At 37.5% G+C, this 17,029-nt stretch overlaps 2 protein-coding genes across 2 annotated transcripts; one reads left to right on the forward strand and one right to left on the reverse strand.

Moving 5' to 3' along the window:
* Positions 1–13,219, forward strand: LOC132053253 (vesicle-fusing ATPase). Its single transcript, XM_059445204.1, has 21 exons — positions 1–236; positions 1,274–1,369; positions 1,461–1,542; positions 2,227–2,277; positions 3,280–3,447; positions 3,566–3,720; positions 3,853–3,961; positions 7,902–8,001; positions 8,077–8,132; positions 8,252–8,317; positions 8,432–8,514; positions 8,647–8,780; positions 9,176–9,386; positions 9,940–10,071; positions 10,140–10,200; positions 10,307–10,366; positions 10,483–10,541; positions 10,676–10,763; positions 11,551–11,673; positions 12,632–12,697; positions 12,881–13,219. Exons 1-21 carry the CDS (start codon positions 79–81, stop codon positions 13,022–13,024), a joined length of 2,202 nt encoding a protein of 733 aa, XP_059301187.1. The 5' UTR covers positions 1–78; the 3' UTR covers positions 13,025–13,219.
* Positions 13,220–14,273: 1,054 nt separating this feature from the next.
* LOC132053254 (cytochrome c oxidase copper chaperone 2-like) lies at positions 14,274–16,079 on the reverse strand. Its single transcript, XM_059445205.1, has one exon. It carries the CDS (start codon positions 14,797–14,799, stop codon positions 14,563–14,565), a length of 237 nt encoding a protein of 78 aa, XP_059301188.1. The 5' UTR covers positions 14,800–16,079; the 3' UTR covers positions 14,274–14,562.
* Between the last annotated feature and the right edge of the window lie 950 nt (positions 16,080–17,029).

The following is a 17,029-nucleotide window of genomic DNA, read 5'->3' on the forward strand; positions in this document are numbered from 1 at the left end:
TCTTAAAAACTTTCTATATATAAATTAAAGTTCATATTCATTTGATCTCTTGTATTTTGAGATTTGTGATTCAAAAAAATGGCAGCAAGGACAATGAAAGTAGCAAGTACTCCTGAAAAAGATCTGGTTTATACAAATTGTGCGTATTGTTCACCAAAAGATATAAGAGATTTCCTTGTTCCTGGATCTAAACACGCTTATGCACTTGTTGCTGATGCTTTTGTTCTCACTTTAGCATATCCTTTTTTCAAATTTATATTATTACTGTTTTTTTTTTTTTTTTTAATCGAGCAAAATTTGTGCGATTATATGATATCATTACTGTTTTTGTTCCTAATCGAGCAAAAATTCGAGATTTTATGATATCGTTACTGTTTTTATTGCTGATCGAGCAAAAATGATGCGCACATTTCACTTTTTTTACTGTTTTTGTTCCTTATAGAGTAAGTTTGTGCGATTTTACTGTTTTTGTTTCTTATCGAGCAAATTTGTGCGATTTTATTGTTTTTGTTCGTTATCGAGCAAATTTTGTGATTTTTATGATGCGTATTTCACCTTACTCTTGCATATATATATATATATATATTTTTTTTTTTATAATTTCGATCGTTACTGTTTTCGTTCTTAATTGAGCAAATTTGTGCGATTATATGATATCATTACTGTTTTTATTCCTAATCGAGCAAAATTCGAGATTTTATGATATCGTTACTGTTTTTATTACTGATCGAGCAAAAATGATGCGCACATTTCACTCTTTTTTTTTTTTTTTTTGCTGTTTGAACTGATGAACATATGTGAGTTTAGTAGGTTGAAGGTGTAAAATTAGTTAACTTTGATGAATTTTAGAAATACTGAATTCAATAGGCCGATCCTTTTGAATTTCAATTATTACTGTTCGTATTCCTAATCGAGCAAAAATTTGTGATTTTTTGACTTTTTTTGTCTCTTTGAACTGATGAGCATGTGCGAGTTTAGTAGGTTGAAGGCGTAAAATTAGTATAACTTTGATGAATTGTAGAATTACTGAATTTAATAGGCTGATCCTTGTTAGTTTGCGTATTTGCTTTTGTTTTCACTATCGCATATCCTTTTGAATTTCAATGATAAGAAAGGCGGTGAAATAGCAAATGCTAATGAGCAAATTCCGACAAGCTTAAGGAGTTTGTGATCTATTGTTTGTCTTTCTTTAAAATTTCCATTTTGTATTCTATTCACTCTGTAGCATTTTATGAAGATAATACACTATGGGGTTGCCTTAACTGTGAAACACTGCCCACGAAGGCATTCTTAGCGGTCAGCTTGGTCTTAATGCAATTCAAAGACGCTATGCCAAAGTTTCCACTGGAGACGCTATATCCGTTAGCAGGTTCGGCAGGATTATTCAGATATTATTGCTTACAGTGGTCTAGTTTTTCCATAACATCAGTTAATTAGTGCTTTCACTGTTCAAATTGCAGATTTGTTCCACCTGAAGACTTCAACCTTGCTTTACTTACCCTTGACTTGGAGTTTGTGAAAAAAGGGACCAAAGATGAGCAGGTAAACTGTCCTGTGTCTCAGCATAAGTTTTTTTATATTCGCCAATGTCTAGTGTGCCATGCAATGACTCTATTCCCTTTGAATGAGTTAAATTCTTCTTGTTAGAGTAGTCAAAAGCAATAAGTGCAAAAAAGCTCCAAGTGTGTTAGATCTTTAAGCGCAAAGCGCGATTAAAGCGTGGGCTTTAGCGAAGAAACCCGCCTAGGGGGAAAATAAAAAATAGAAATGTAATGCAAGAAAATGTAACTATAAACACAAATAAGAATTATTTGGACAAAAGAATGGAAAAGCTATTGTAGAACTATATACATGGTGTTGTGCCCTTAAAGGCAGAACTCGTTGGTGAAGGTGCACACACCTTAACACCTTGATTCCTACACTAAAGCGCCAATTAAGCGAGGTGAAGCGCTCAACCTGGGCTCACCGAACTTCAGGGCTTATTAAGCGAGCATTTAACAACAGTTCTGGTAAAATTTTGATTTTACCATATTTTTCAGATAACATAGCAACTCTGGTATTTAGAGGATGCAGATCTTTTGCAATTTTTGTTATGGTGTATTTTGGTTGTATCCATCTTCTATTTTAGCTGGTTTTCTTTTAGGCTTAGGCATCAGGAGTACTCTACTTACAAACGCTTCTTTTGCTGTAGACATTGCAAGTTTACCAAGATATGTCTTTTTGTAGGTGGATGCAGTTCCTTTGGCTAACCTAGTTCGCAAGAGATTTGCCAATCAGGTGAAGGCGCTATCCCCCTTCCACCTCTTAATGATTTCTGTTCTCTTATTATCTTGTACCTGACAAAGCTTATTGTGCAACACATATGGTGTGGTTCTTCAAATCTGTACTTTCAAGAATGATTGTCATATGTCAGTTTCCTTTCTCTAAAATTTTGGGAGATAAGGCTGAATAGCGCCTCGAAATCAAACAATGAAAATTAAACGTAGTCTATTTGTTTTATTTTTCTTGTAATCAATTTAACATATTATGAATATGCTCCCCTCTGTGCTGACTACTTCTATCTATGAAATCATTGCCATAGAGACTACTGAGGAAGATGACTGACTTATAAATGAGCAGCTTGGCTGTACTTATTCATTTTGCAAAGTACATGTCTATTATCTGCTTCAATAGCCAAGATACATATTGAAATGCCTTGGGGTGTCAGTTGGAATCAATATATGAAAACCAATGCGCAATAACAATGTGGCATGAGATTTTCTTTGTAGCTGATCAATTATATATTTGCCCCACATGGGGTGTGTAATTGCTTTCGAAGGGGTTTATAGGATCTGGACTACTCCAAGCCTTAAGATTTGGATTGGATGTTCACATTTTTTCACATGGTATCAGAGTCAACCTTTAGTAAACACATTTTGCACTGGTAGACACATGTTAAAAGTTTACAAGTGTGGTCTAGTAGTAAACTTGGATTGCCTTATGATATTCAAGAAATTATCTTGCTAACTCTGCTATAGTTGGTTCTTGTTTAGTCGATTAGAGCAGGGTTTAAGAGGATCTTAGAGGTGTCGATGTACATTATAGCTGGTGAATCACTTGGCAGTTTATATATTGGCGTCTCCAGTATGATGTTACCTGTAATTGATACTGTATAAGAAGATGATATAAAGTGGCTGTTCTAACCTCTAGTCCCGGGCTTACCATTAAGTTGCAGTAGATGTTCCTCTATAGTTCTGATGAAAGTAACTTATGTTTGGATTATTAACTTTACCTATGCAGATTATGACAACTGGGCAAAAGGTGACATTTGAGTACCTTGGCAGTGGTTATATATTCACTGTCAATCAAGCTACCTTGGAGGGTCAAGAAAAATCTAATATCGAAAGAGGGATGATTTCAGCTGACACATACATTATATTTGAAGCTGCAAACTCCAGCGGAATAAAGGTTACTTCTGTCTTTAAGTGATATACCAGTGGCTAAAAGTTGCCAAAGAAAATGGCTTCCCTTATGTTTACTGGAGTTCTTTTTGATTTGATTTTTGCTGCAACTGACTTCAATACAGATTATCAACCAGCGTGAAGCTGCTAGCAGCAGCATCTTTAGGCAGAAAGAATTCAATCTTCAATCATTGGGTATAGGTGGTCTGGGCGCAGAGTTTGCTGATATATTTCGAAGAGCTTTTGCTTCCAGGGTTTTCCCTCCACATGTGACAAGCAAGTATGGAGAGTTCTTGCTGAATAACAAAATTTCCTTTTGTTTTCATGAGAACTTGAGTTTATTTCTTGAAGAAATTATGTAGTAAAATTACTTCCTCACTTGGCCTTGGCTTTGGGATGAAACTGCTTTCAGGCTTGGTATCAAGCATGTTAAGGGAATGCTGCTCTTTGGACCTCCTGGTACAGGGAAGACTCTAATGGCTCGGCAGATTGGAAAAATGCTAAATGGAAAGGATCCAAAGGTAGGCCCATTGAAGCTCTAGAAGTAATTCTTTCGATATTATCGTTGTTGTTCTGGAAGTTACACCGTACATGTCATTTCTTTTCTCACAGGTATGTGAATTTGTCTTTCCTGGTTGGTTATTCTTTTCCAAAATGTTTGTCTTTTTGCTAGTGTTTTTCCCTGCATGTGTCGCTGAAGTACTATGTTTCCTTGCACGCTCACCATAGTGTAGGATTTATCCCCTTTACTTCTTATTCTCGTCTACTCTTCCTCTAAAATGGTTACTAATAAAAATATGGTCTGATGTAATCAGTCATTGTCACTCTATAAACTTGGCACTAGGACTTCTTCCTGCTTCTCCTCCGTTATCCTTGATAGCGCACATTCCCCTTGACTGAAAGGGGATTTCACGTTTTATTATCAGTTTGCCTTCATTGTGACCAAATGATAACATTCTGGGGAACATTGTTGTCTTTCATGATATTACGTAATCTTAAAACACATTACTCGGATAAAGTTGGAAGTGTCTTGAAGTACTCCTCAGGTTGGGAATTTGGAATTTTTTTTTTTATGATTAAATAATTTCATTGATGGCATCAAGTAGGTGCAAAGAAAAACAACAAAAATGTGCAACAATTAATAAAAGATGTAAGCGAGGTCCATAACATACTAGCTATAGTTCTAAGGAGCTACCAAATCCAGAAAAGGCTCAGGGGATATGTTTTACCAGCTATAGAGGAGCAAAAAACACCGAGTCTTGAGAACAAAAATAGAAGTTGATAAACCATCAAAATATCTGCTGCTCCTTTCTTTCCATACCACCCAAAATATGCAAGCTGGAATCAAATTCCAGATTTTCTTGATGGATTTTCCAACTTTCCTTGAGCACCAAACTTCCACAGCTTCTTTATTACTATAAGGCATAACCTAGCAGAGCCCCAGAATAGAGTAGAACAGACACCAAATGTCAAACGCCACTGGACAGTGTACAAAAAGGTGGATGACTGTTTCTGCACTTTGCCTGCACGTGTAAGACCTGTTGGGGGATCTCTTTGATGAGGTTGTCCTATGTCAGGCATGCTTCATTGAGTGCCAACCAAGTGAAATATCTAACTTTCGTTGGCAGTTTAGTCCCCTATATTAATTTCCAAGGCCAGTTGCTGATAAGATCATTCTGAGCATGCAAATGTGAGTAGCCTCTCTTCACTGCATATGTTCCATCACTAGCATTACCCCATCTCAAGCTATCTATTGCTTGAGTATCCACTGTGTGCCCCAATTTTAGCCAACATTCCCATCATTTCGTCATATTCCCAATCATTTACATTCCTCCTGAAATGCAGGTTCCAGCTGTTGCCTTCCCAGTGCTGTGAAATGAGAGACTCAGAGTCCCTGATTAGCTTGTAGAGGTTGGGAAATTCAGCTATTAGGGTTGAGCTTCCAAGCCTTTTGTCCTTCCAAAATTTGACCTGACTAGCATTGCCCACTTTGAATGAGATGTTCTGGGAGAATTCACTCCAGAATTTGCTGATAAAGATAAACTTCCAGGGGCCTATAGCATGAGGGTTTTCTGATTTGTGCACCAATGACACTGGTTGCCATGTGCCCTCACAACCACCTTCCATAAATCATAAAAATCTTGTGGCCTGACTACACCTCATAACCATTTCAGCAACATGCTTTTGTTGTGTACAACAAGGTTCTTGATACCTAAACCCCCAAGCGCTTTAGGTTTAGTCACTTTTGCCCACTTTACTAGATGGAACTTTGGAGTGATGTTGTTGCCTTCCCAAAGGAAATCCCTCCTCAACTTGTCAATTTGTTTGAGCACTTTACAGGGGATTGAGAAGAGTGACATGTAGTAGGTTGGGATACTATCCATCACACTAAGAGTCAGTGTGCCTCCCATGGACAAATATTGCCTTTGCCGAGTGGCAAGCCTATTTTCAGACTTTTCAATGACCCCATTCCATGCTTCAGTTGATTTGTACTTTGAACCTAGAGGTAAGCCCAAGTATGTAGTAGAATAAATCAGTGTTGCAGCCTAGAATTCCAGCCAGCTCCATTAAGTTTGATACTGCATTAACTGGGTATGCTACTCTTCAACATGTTGTTGTGGAGATCAGATAGGGCTTCAAAAATTAGGAGGGTACGATTCAGGTTTGGACTTGGGATGCACCACAAAAATCAGAGTTTCATCTGCGGAGAGTAGATGTGAGATGGAGGTTGAGTTTCCAAGATCGCTGCCTATATCAAACCCCTTTAACCACTGTATCTGATTTGCCTTTTCAATCATTTTGTTGAATCCCTCCATAGCCAGAATGAATAGAAAGGGTGAGAGAGAATCACCCTGCCTGATTCCTTTCTGAGGTGAAAAGAACCCCACTGGGGACCTATTAACCAGCACTAAGAATTTCACAGTGGATGTGCTGTAGTTGATCCACCTTAACAACCTATCACCAAAAACGATCTTCGTTTAGCATTGATAGGAGAAATGACCAACTCAATTGGTCAAAGCTTTCTCAATGTCCAATTTGCTGATTATTCCAGGTTTCCCACTCTTGAGTCTCCAGTCTACAACCCCATTGGCAATAAGAGAGGCATCATTGATTTTCCTGTTATGAATGAAGCATTCTGGTGGCAGCAAACCAGGTTATTTATCACTTGCTGTAGTCTTCTAGCTAGAAAGTGAGATTGATTTGCCTGTAGTCTCTCAGCTCAATAGCTCCCTTTTTCCTTGGAGCCAATGCTATAACTGAGGCATTGCATGAATTGTAGTATGATCTCATATGCCTATCAAGTTTTATATGTTCTTCTACATCTCAAAATTTTATTTTGAAAAAATGACATGGCCTTTTTCTTCCAATTGTGTGATTTGAATTGCTTCAGCATTTCAATATAAGTCAGTAGTTGTAATTTCAGCTGGCTGCTCTCGTCACCTTGGCTTTACACCCGTTATCCCTCTAAGTTAGTGCATTAGGAGTGTAACATTCCTCTCCCATTTCAATAAGATAATTTTTTTTTTTGGCTGTCACCTGTCGACAACATTAGATCTAATTTAAATGCACATAATCTTCAAGGAATGCATTTAATGATCTGCCTGAAGAACGGAGCGATAAGTGCTTTACAATTTAGCTTTTTACAAACTATATGTACTATGCTGTGAGCATATGAAGAAATTTTTACACATGCACCTTTTCAACTTAAGGTGGAAATATAGGATCTTGTAATGACTTGTCCACCAATCCTGTACGTGGTTAGTTTACTACTGGAGAGAATCGGTCATCCTGCGTTTATTAACAGCAGATGATGCTTAGCATGAACAGAATACACAGATGGATACGAGCTTTCGACAGTCATGAACTCATTAAGGAAGAAGTCAAGAAACTGGTGTGGGTATTAATGCACATGGCCTCGTATTAAAAGCTTCGGTTTTGCTTTTCGTTTCGTGGATAATTCCAGTCTTTTATATCTCATCAAATGATTGGACACCACTATTCTTTTTAAGACTGAAATGGAGAGTAGTGATGGATGGACACTACTTATTCGTAACTTCGCTCTCAAATTTCAATCCACAAAATAGCTGCCTTTTGAAAAAAAAAGAAAAAAAGAAAAAAAAAAAAGAAGGTATAGTTCCCTTTGCACTTTGCTGCAATCATCTGCAACTAAAGATGATAAACTGTCAAGTCTGTCACATGTTTCCATGTGAAGATATGTGATTCTTTTATTTCCCGTCTTGTTTTTGTACATAGAACAGTTCTTTTTCTATATAATGCGATCGGATTACTTAAATAGCTTTTTTGTTAAGCTCATCATATGTTCCTTTTTTAATGAGGAAAGCTCATCATATGTTTACAAAGCTGTTTAAGCAAAATTCAGTATTGAATTATTTGTTGCTAATACAACCTTGGTTGCCCATCTGCTTATTGTTTTTCCCTGTTGGTGAATGTAAACTGTAGATTGTCAATGGACCTGAAGTGTTAAGCAAGTTCGTGGGTGAAACTGAAAAAAATGTGAGGGATTTGTTTGCTGATGCTGAGGCAGACCAGAAATCCAAAGGTAAGGAAGCTATCATGGCAATGAGTATTTTGAGTTCTAAACTTGTACTTTAATCCCCCATTTTTGTCTTTCTAGGTGACCAGAGTGAACTGCATGTTATCATTTTTGATGAGATTGATGCAATCTGTAAGGTGGGACCTCGTGGAATCAAGAATAATTGATTTTTGAGATTATTACTCATGTTTTGATTATACCCCATGTGGTTGATTCTGTAGATTTAGTTTCTCAATATGATGCTTTTGTTATGCAGTCTAGAGGATCAACTAGAGATGGAACTGGTGTACATGATAGCATTGTTAACCAGCTCCTCACTAAGGTATGTGCAACAATTTCTAGTCATGTTAGCTGAGGTTAGATTCGCTATATGACAATTGTAGAATGCTTTTACCAGTTATTGATTCAAGCTGGTTGATTGTTTCTTGCTGTTTAGATAGATGGGGTGGAATCTCTGAATAATGTTTTGCTTATTGGAATGACAAATAGGAAAGATCTGCTTGACGAAGCACTTATGAGGTAACAGCGGTCTCTGTTATCATTTTTGCCTTACTTATCATCGAAGTTGACACAAATCTGTTTTTTCTAGTATTTCTTTAGTGATTAAGTAATCTTTTATGGTGCATTATCAAAATATGACCATTGATATAGGCCAGGACGACTAGAAGTCCAAGTGGAGATTAGCCTTCCGGATGAAAATGGTCGACTACAAATCCTGCAGATTCATACAAACAAGATGAAAGAGAATTCCTTTCTTTCTCCTGACGTGGACTTGCAAGAACTTGGTATGTAGTCACCACTACTAGCATGTTATGCTGGCTTTTCTTTTATGGTCTTTTTAGAGTACATGATGATAGTCTTAAAATCCTGTTATATCCTTAATTCAACTTGATTGTTTATCAACTCTGTTGAGACATGATATAACTAATTAAAAGTGTGTTCTCCGTAACTACTTAGCTTTTCACACTTCTAACACTTCGTTATGTGTGTTAGTTGTAATAACTTAAGCTTTTAGATAAGATGGTCACACACTTCATCAAATCAAAAGATATAATGTTGAACTGAAGGTGTTCCCCTATCACTTCTGAGAGTTACTCTCTGTCCCTTTGCTTTGTCTACTAACCTACACTGGTTACATAGAATTCTCAGAGTTTTTCCCCCCATTTTCCTTTGCGTGCAGCTGCACGGTCGAAGAATTATAGTGGTGCCGAGCTTGAAGGTGTAGTCAAAAGTGCAGTATCCTATGCATTGAACAGGCAACTAAGCATGGACGATCTTACCAAACCAGTGGACGAGGAGAGTATAAAAGTCACTATGGAAGACTTTTTGCATGCCCTTAATGAAGTAAGACCTGCGTTTGGTGCTTCCACTGATGACCTTGAGCGGTGCAGGTTAGTTTTCCTGTTCTCAGTGCACAACCGATTGGTACTATTTCTTGAAACTATGAAGGACAATATCTATTTTCAAAATTGGTCAGTTCTATTTTTCTCAAGGCGGAAATCTCATCAAATGCTTGTAGGACTGCTGGGCTTGAAAAGAAGAGTTGTAGTATTACTGAGTTTGTGTTCTTAAAGAACTTTGGAGGGACAAGTTATATGAAGTTGCAAAGTAGATTTACTTGACAAAATGAAAAAACTTCAGTAAAACTTTTTCCTGAAGAAGGGAAATACTAGGTATCATTAAATGCATTTGTCTCCTGTGTATTAATTGGAGGTCAGTATGAAGAGCTTAGGGCAGGAGAGACTCAAAGTTCAGTAGTTGAGGGAAGTATATGTGCTATTGGCAGCTTAAGTGAAGAAACTAGTCTGTTGAAGCTTGTAGATGAGCTAAAAAATGATAACCGGATATTGAATAAATTCGTCAGTACTGTAGTCTAGTTTAAGGCCCGTAAAACATTGCTTAATTTGCTGCATGGAGGTGACTTTACGTCTCAACAATTTTCAGACTTAATGGCATTGTGGACTGTGGTGAAAGACATCAACACATTTACAGAAGAACTATGCTTTTGGCAGAACAAGTTAAAGTCAGCAGGGGGAGCCCCCTCATTACTTGTCTTCTGGAAGGCCCAAGTGGAAGGTAGAAGCTTGTGCTATTCTTGTTTTTTATGTGGTCATTTATCTTGAGTCGTTTCTTTCCATGGACAGTGGCAAGACTGCAATGGCAGCAACAGTTGGAATTCAAAGTGATTTTCCCTATGTCAAGATAGTAAGTTTATTAAGCCATTGGGAACTTGGACAGTTTCTGGAGATTAATTATAAATGCTCACTATTAAACCCATCTCTTATTGCCTCTTTCCCCTCTGAATTGTTAGATTTCTGCTGAAACTATGATTGGGCTCAGTGAAAGCAGCAAATGTGCTCAGATAGTCAAGGTACACACATGAAACTTGTGCATTACTTTAGTATGATCAGCTAGAATATAGCCTGACTTTATATACACCCATGTAATTTTTTGCGTATAACTATGTCTTGTGATTTTATGTTGTAGGTATTTGAGGATGCATACAAGTCACCACTTAGTATAGTCGTCCTTGATGGGATTGAAAGGTAACTTCCTGATAAATAGCCTTCAATGCATTAATATGTGTTTATCACACATGTACCTTTGCAAACTTCTGGAATATGTTGCAATAAATAGCCTTTAAATGCATTGTTATGTGTTTATCATGCAACCCCTGCAGACTTCTGGAATATGTTGCCATTGGCCCTCGATTTTCAAATTTGATTTCTCAAACGCTGATGGTGCTCCTTAGACGGCTTCCCCCGAAGGTATTTCTTCATAATTGCTCGGTATTGTATTTTAAGATGCTCATTTGGAACTCATGATTTCCTGTTTGCTTTTTTTTCCATCCCCTTTGAGCGTGGGGTTTGGAAGGCAGCTCATGGACATGTATAAAAAACTTTAGGTGTATTAAAGTTATCTGGAACTTACTTCTGTGGTGATGCTCAGAAGAAATGTGATCCCTGTCCCCCAATTTTGCCCCTCAGGCATCGGTGTCCCTGTATATTTTCGAATAACAGGATTTAACTATTGTACATGCTTTTGCCCCTCTTATCTTGGTTAATCTTTTTGCTTAAGGAAGTTGGTTAAACCTTTGTGAAATAGAAGTATGTAAAAAAGTAGTGACAGCATGCAATTTTAATGGATGATTCTTCAGAGAGTTGCTCTCTCAATGCTCATAGCTATATATTAGCAGTTTGTCTACCCATCTGGATTTCTCTTTGGTGAGAGAGAACAGAAAAAACCATCCTGTGCCCAACTACTTGACTTTTAATATTTTTTTTTTTTTTGGGTGGGGTTGGGGGAGGGCACAGAATTCTCCTATTTCCATCTTGAACCCATGAAATTCTCCAGTTTTTTTGCTGCCACTAGAAAAAAAAAAAAAAGGTACAGGAAAATTAGCACCCACGGATTTTATGCTGTGGAGAAAATAACTAGAACGCCCAAAACGTTGGGATGGCGTTTTTCTTTTCTATGAGCTGGATTTAATTACATTGTGGTTGGATATGCAACTGCTTTTTGCTGATGATTCTTACAACTGGTTTCACGTTACAGGGTAAAAAGATTCTTGTGATTGGAACTACTAGTGAGGTGGATTTCTTGGACTCAGTTGGTCTTTCTGATACTTTCTCGGTCACATACCATGTTCCAACACTAAAGACAGAAGATGCCAAGAAGGTAAGAGGGCATCCAAACTACCACGATTTCTGTTTTTTCATGAAAGTTCCTTCTGTTGAATAACTCCATAGATCTAAAATCAAGAGTCAATACATTTATATTGAAAAGGAAAAAGTATGTACTATTATGTCAAGTCAAAACAATAATGGTTGGATTGCGAAGAGCAGTGAAATTTCAAACAAGTTTTTATATTGGATGTCATATGACTAGAGTATTTCTTGAAAGGAAAAAGGAAGATACATTATACTTTTGTAGACCAGGTAGGTGCGGAAAAGCTTAATGAGGACACATGGTTATGTATTCCGGATAAAGTTGTGCAGTGTTAGTGGCCGATAAACTCCTTTATACATAGACTTCACATTCTACCGGACCAAGATCTTGTAGCAAGAAGATTATTGAACAGTAGCTTGTGAACTCCCTGCTGTAACAAAACAATGGCTTTTGTCATTGATGCCATTTAATTTGTCAATATATCTATTGAGGTCTTGAGGATCCATTTTGCTTTTTGACTGAATTAAGAAGAATAATGATGGAGAAACATGAGGTGGGTAAAAAACATTAGGCGATATCTTCCCATCTGCTCAAGCCTTGGTGGGAGAGTTACCCGGTACCTCTGTTTGTGTGGGGTAGCAGGTACCCGGTAGAATGGTCGAGGTGCGTGCAGGTTGGCCGGATACTACTGCCACCCAAAAACAAACAAGAATGGAGCAAGTGAGCTAGTGATTTGAGAAAATTTCTGGTACCTGTGGAATGGTCGAGGTGTGTGCAAGCTGTGGCTCGGACCACCGTCATAAAAAAAGAATGGGGCAAATGAGCTCTAGTTATTTGAGAAAATTTCTCATCGGTCTCTCTCCTTATGCTCTATACTAACTCTAATTCATTGGTGCAATTACTGGAGATGTCCGTAAACCGCCTTTATTATACGACCCTATTATTGATGTTTTGATGTTCTTTGCAGGTGTTGCAACAGCTTAATGTCTTCTCAAGCAGTGACGTTGATTTAGCTGCTGATGCACTAAATGACGTAAGTTTCAAGGCTCTGCTCCCTGTCTTTCCAATCAGCATGCTGTTATGCATGATTTTCCCTATACCAGTGGTTCATACTTGTCTCATCGCCTTCTAATATTGGCGCTGCTTGAGAAATTAAAATTTCAAGCACATGATTGGGAAGTGACTGATAACTCTCGTTTGTGTTGTCTTGTGATAGATGCCCATCAAGAAACTATACATGGTTGTTGAAATGGCTGCTCAGGGTGAACATGGTGGGACAGCAGAAGCCATCTATGATGGCAAAGAAAAGATCAACATTGAACATTTCTTTGAATGCCTTAAAGATATTGTTCGATTTTGAGCGTGTGGTCCGGAGTAATTTAGGTAAGAACCGTGGTTTTCCTGTGCGTCCATTGTATTTTTCCATGGGCCGTTTTCCCGGATACACCCAGTGACGGGGTTCTTCTATTCATGAAATATTTTGAGGTGTTTATTGAGCTTTTGGAAGCTCAGTTCTGTAATTGGCGATCTAGTTGGTATTTGTTAGAGCTTATTCGATAGCTTATCCTTCGTTTATTGGTACTTTTTTGTTTGTTTCTTGGTGTCAAGTGAGTATTTTAACGTCTGTTGAGTTGGAACTTTTTACCTATACGAATATAATAGCTTGAGAGAAGGATTGCTTGAAAGTTGAAACCTTACAATTCTCTTTTTGTTTGTAGCAAATGTCTTTGTTCTCGGACATTCGCTTTGCTTTTTCTGTTTGTAACGTAATAAGAGGTTTATGCACTGAATTGTTCAAGCAAATATACTTGGTTATATCCAGCTAAAGATTTTCGAGTATATTAGTATATATCATATTTCTAAACCAACCGTGAAAAAAAAAGCTTAGAAAAAGCAGTTCAATGTAAGGTTCAGCTTCATTTTTCAATAAATCAGAAGTGAGACAGCATTTTAGTTTCATACTTGCCTTTCCTTCACCCGTGATGTATGTAACAAACACACTAATACTACTATTAAAAGAGAAACTAATGCCTGTTTCTTAACAAAGCAGTGTTGAAACATGTATGGAGAAGCATTTGATGCACAAATAATGCTCTTTATATTTGTTCCGAGGGCTAATTCCATCCTTTTAAATGCGAGTCAATAAGTCTTTCAATCATCAAGCAATTCCATCCCTTTTAATGCAAGTCTATAGATCCTTCAATCATCAAGTAACACTTATCACGAGAACATCACTGATCTTTGGCACTTAGGGGCCCTATTATACAACTGCGCCATCATAGTCTTCATAAGAACTCTAAGGAAAGGTCTTGCTCTTCATTTGGATCTTGTAAAACACAAAAAACGAACTCTTAAGGCAAGGGCCAAGGTGAACTCAAATTAACGATAAGAAGCCGCCAAATCAGTAAAAAGGCACCAAGATGGACGGTTGGTTAAATCAACGCTATAGCTTCACAACCAATAGCTCAGTGAGGTATGCCACTGACCCTACTAATGACATATAAAGGTCGGAGAGGGGCTGAGGGACGACAAAAGTACAAAAACAAAAACTACATGACATACAATGATAGAGCGATTACGAACGATCATTAACATGGTCTCCAATCTAGCTCGGCTCACGGCGATCACTTGAACGCGGCGGGATTGATCGATGTACATCAAGAAATGTAATTCACAATACAAATAATGAAGAAAATTATCTTGCATTTCCTGCCCCAGCAAATCCATTATTCAATTCCCTAGCTTTATTCCTGTATTCTGATGAACAAATTCTTTTGTATAAATGATCTGTAAACATTTAGCTAATTGAGCTTGTATGGTCCCAAAAACAAACTGGGCATTACGAAAAGAATTGTATCTTCCTTTGTCCATTTAGAGGTCTGCTTCTATTCACCCATTTCAGACTTTGAAGCCTTCAGCTCGAAGGCATTTACGATGAGCTTCGATCCATTTCTCACACGCGGGTTCACCATGCTCCACAATGCATTCATCCCTCAGCTTCTTAGTTTCGGGGCAAGCACAGCAAATCTTCTTTTTTGGCTTTGAATCAGGCATCGTAGATGCGGCTTTCTGATCTTTTGGTACTTTCAACAAGGATATTGTTGAGGATGTATTCTCTAGCGGTAGTCCACCCATCGTCAAATATTACTGAAAAAGTTAGAAATGAAAGATTAATGATGGCTACCGGTGGCAAAAATGCCATAAACCCACCCAACTCGCCCATATTTGAGTGTGTGATATTTTAGAATGAGTCAAATATGGTCCAACCCATATTTCACCAGCTGCAAAATGGGCTACCTGCTAAACCAACACCAACCTTAAGACCTTCCTCGGTTAGTAGATAAAAATTGTGAAGAACTGATTTAAGAAAAGAACAAATCAATCTATTTTGTTAACCATTCTCTGTGGGAGAATAAAAGCGTCAACTCGCTTAAACAATAAATTTTTAACTACTAATTCCCATATACCAGATTTCCTTTGAAACTCAAATATAGTACCCAAATAATGCATCACTCAACCCCTTTTTTACCTGCAACAAATATGGGCGGGGTTTCAACCTATTTCTCAACCTGCCCAAGCTTAATTCAACCCACCCATTTGACACTACTAATTAATGGCTATCTGAAGGAGGCTTTAGCACTGAAATAGACACTAACTGAAGTAACCAACAAAAGGAAGAACAAGATGTGTAAGAAGTGTTTTTTTAACTCATCAAACTTAAAAAGAAGTCTGCTTGTCGTTACTGCTTCTTTTTTCACCTTTCCTTGAGCCGAGGGTCTTCAGAAACAAAGGTAGTGGGATAAGGTTTGCACACACACTACCCTCCCCAGATCCCACTGGGGGGACTACTCTGCCATTTTCCTTAAGTTCAGTTTTCACTTTCACACATGAACTAATCAAAAGCTGGTTAGACATGAGTAATCGAGCACAACAATTGCTGACGAAATCCCATTTCAAATGCTTAACCACAATCCTTAAGAACATAAGTGGAGAAGGAGATTGCAAGTGTAAGGATTATAACACATTCTGCCTTTTTTTCTTCTCCCACACTCTGAAGAGGCAAAGCTCTAGTATCTATTGTCCAATACATCTTTCCAACCACATTACTTCTTTGTTAAACAACATGCCAGAATGTGTAATCTATCATTTCCTCGATAATCAATATTTGAGGAACTTATCAGAGATTTAAAATTCAAAGGTATAAGTAATCTATATAACTTGGATACCAATCTATGTCACCTTAATATAGAGGATGTGACCGAATTTCCGAGTATTCTCTTTTACACTATAAAGCAGCAATTTCTTCTCTTTTATCCGCTTCCATTTGGAATCCTGTCCCAGCAAACATTACTAGGGCAAATTACTCAGCAGCAAAATGGGTTCACGATAGCAAAGCAAACAATTTCACAACACGGCCACCACAAGTGAATCTCTTTTTTTCGTCCCCCCCTCTCTCTCTTCTAATTTGCTACCCTTTCCCAGTTAATATCATTACAAAAAGTGTCACACCTAAGTATGTACAAGAATTTTTGAAACACTGTTATGAGCTTATAATATATGATGAATGGATTCTACTAGTGGAAAACTAATAGTTTTCCTTTTCTCTTGAGACTAAATAATATTTCTAAACGGACTTATTTCATTCCAACATTTTGTAATAATTAGTCTCCCAAGGCAAATTAAGAGTTCTCCATTGAAAATTAGAGCCTCTCTTCAATCAATAACTTCTGCGCTAAAAAAAATATAGGGGAAGCCATAAGTGCTTGGATAACTGTTGCAATCTAAATTGGAAGAGGCCATGAATACGATCATGATAAGCTTCATGGGGTTGTAGTAGGTGCATGTTGAGTTGTTCATCATTGTTGGAAGGGTTGTTTTGCAGAAGATGGCCATAAGTTTCATTCTTCCAATTTAATTCCCCTACATTTACCCCATTACCTTTGTAATAGTTTCAGTTACACCCTATCAATTAGTAAGGGTGTTGACCTTATATAATGCTTTGTAACCATTTTTAGAGTATAACAATGAAATTATCTGTTAGCTTTCTTTAGTGTAGTTTTAGCTTAGCTTAGTCCTTAGCTAGATTTCTATCCAAATTCATTGTTGCATCAATAACAAACGATTCACATTGGCCCAGAGAGATGTGTATATATATTACATTTCCTCCGTCCCAGATTAGTTGTCATGTTTCGCTTCTTGAGAGTCAAATTATGTGAACTTTGACAAATACAAACAACAACAACAATTTTTTAGCTCAAGTAATAATTTTTCATATAAATAGGGCAGAAAAGTACCCGTATACAAGAAGTATACCAAAAAGTAGGGACCGCACAGCATGACATGATTTTCTACCGAAGTCACCCAA

The sequence above is a fragment of the Lycium ferocissimum genome, chromosome 4 (assembly GCF_029784015.1).
Source record: "Lycium ferocissimum isolate CSIRO_LF1 chromosome 4, AGI_CSIRO_Lferr_CH_V1, whole genome shotgun sequence".
Classification (NCBI taxonomy): Eukaryota; Viridiplantae; Streptophyta; class Magnoliopsida; order Solanales; family Solanaceae; genus Lycium; species Lycium ferocissimum.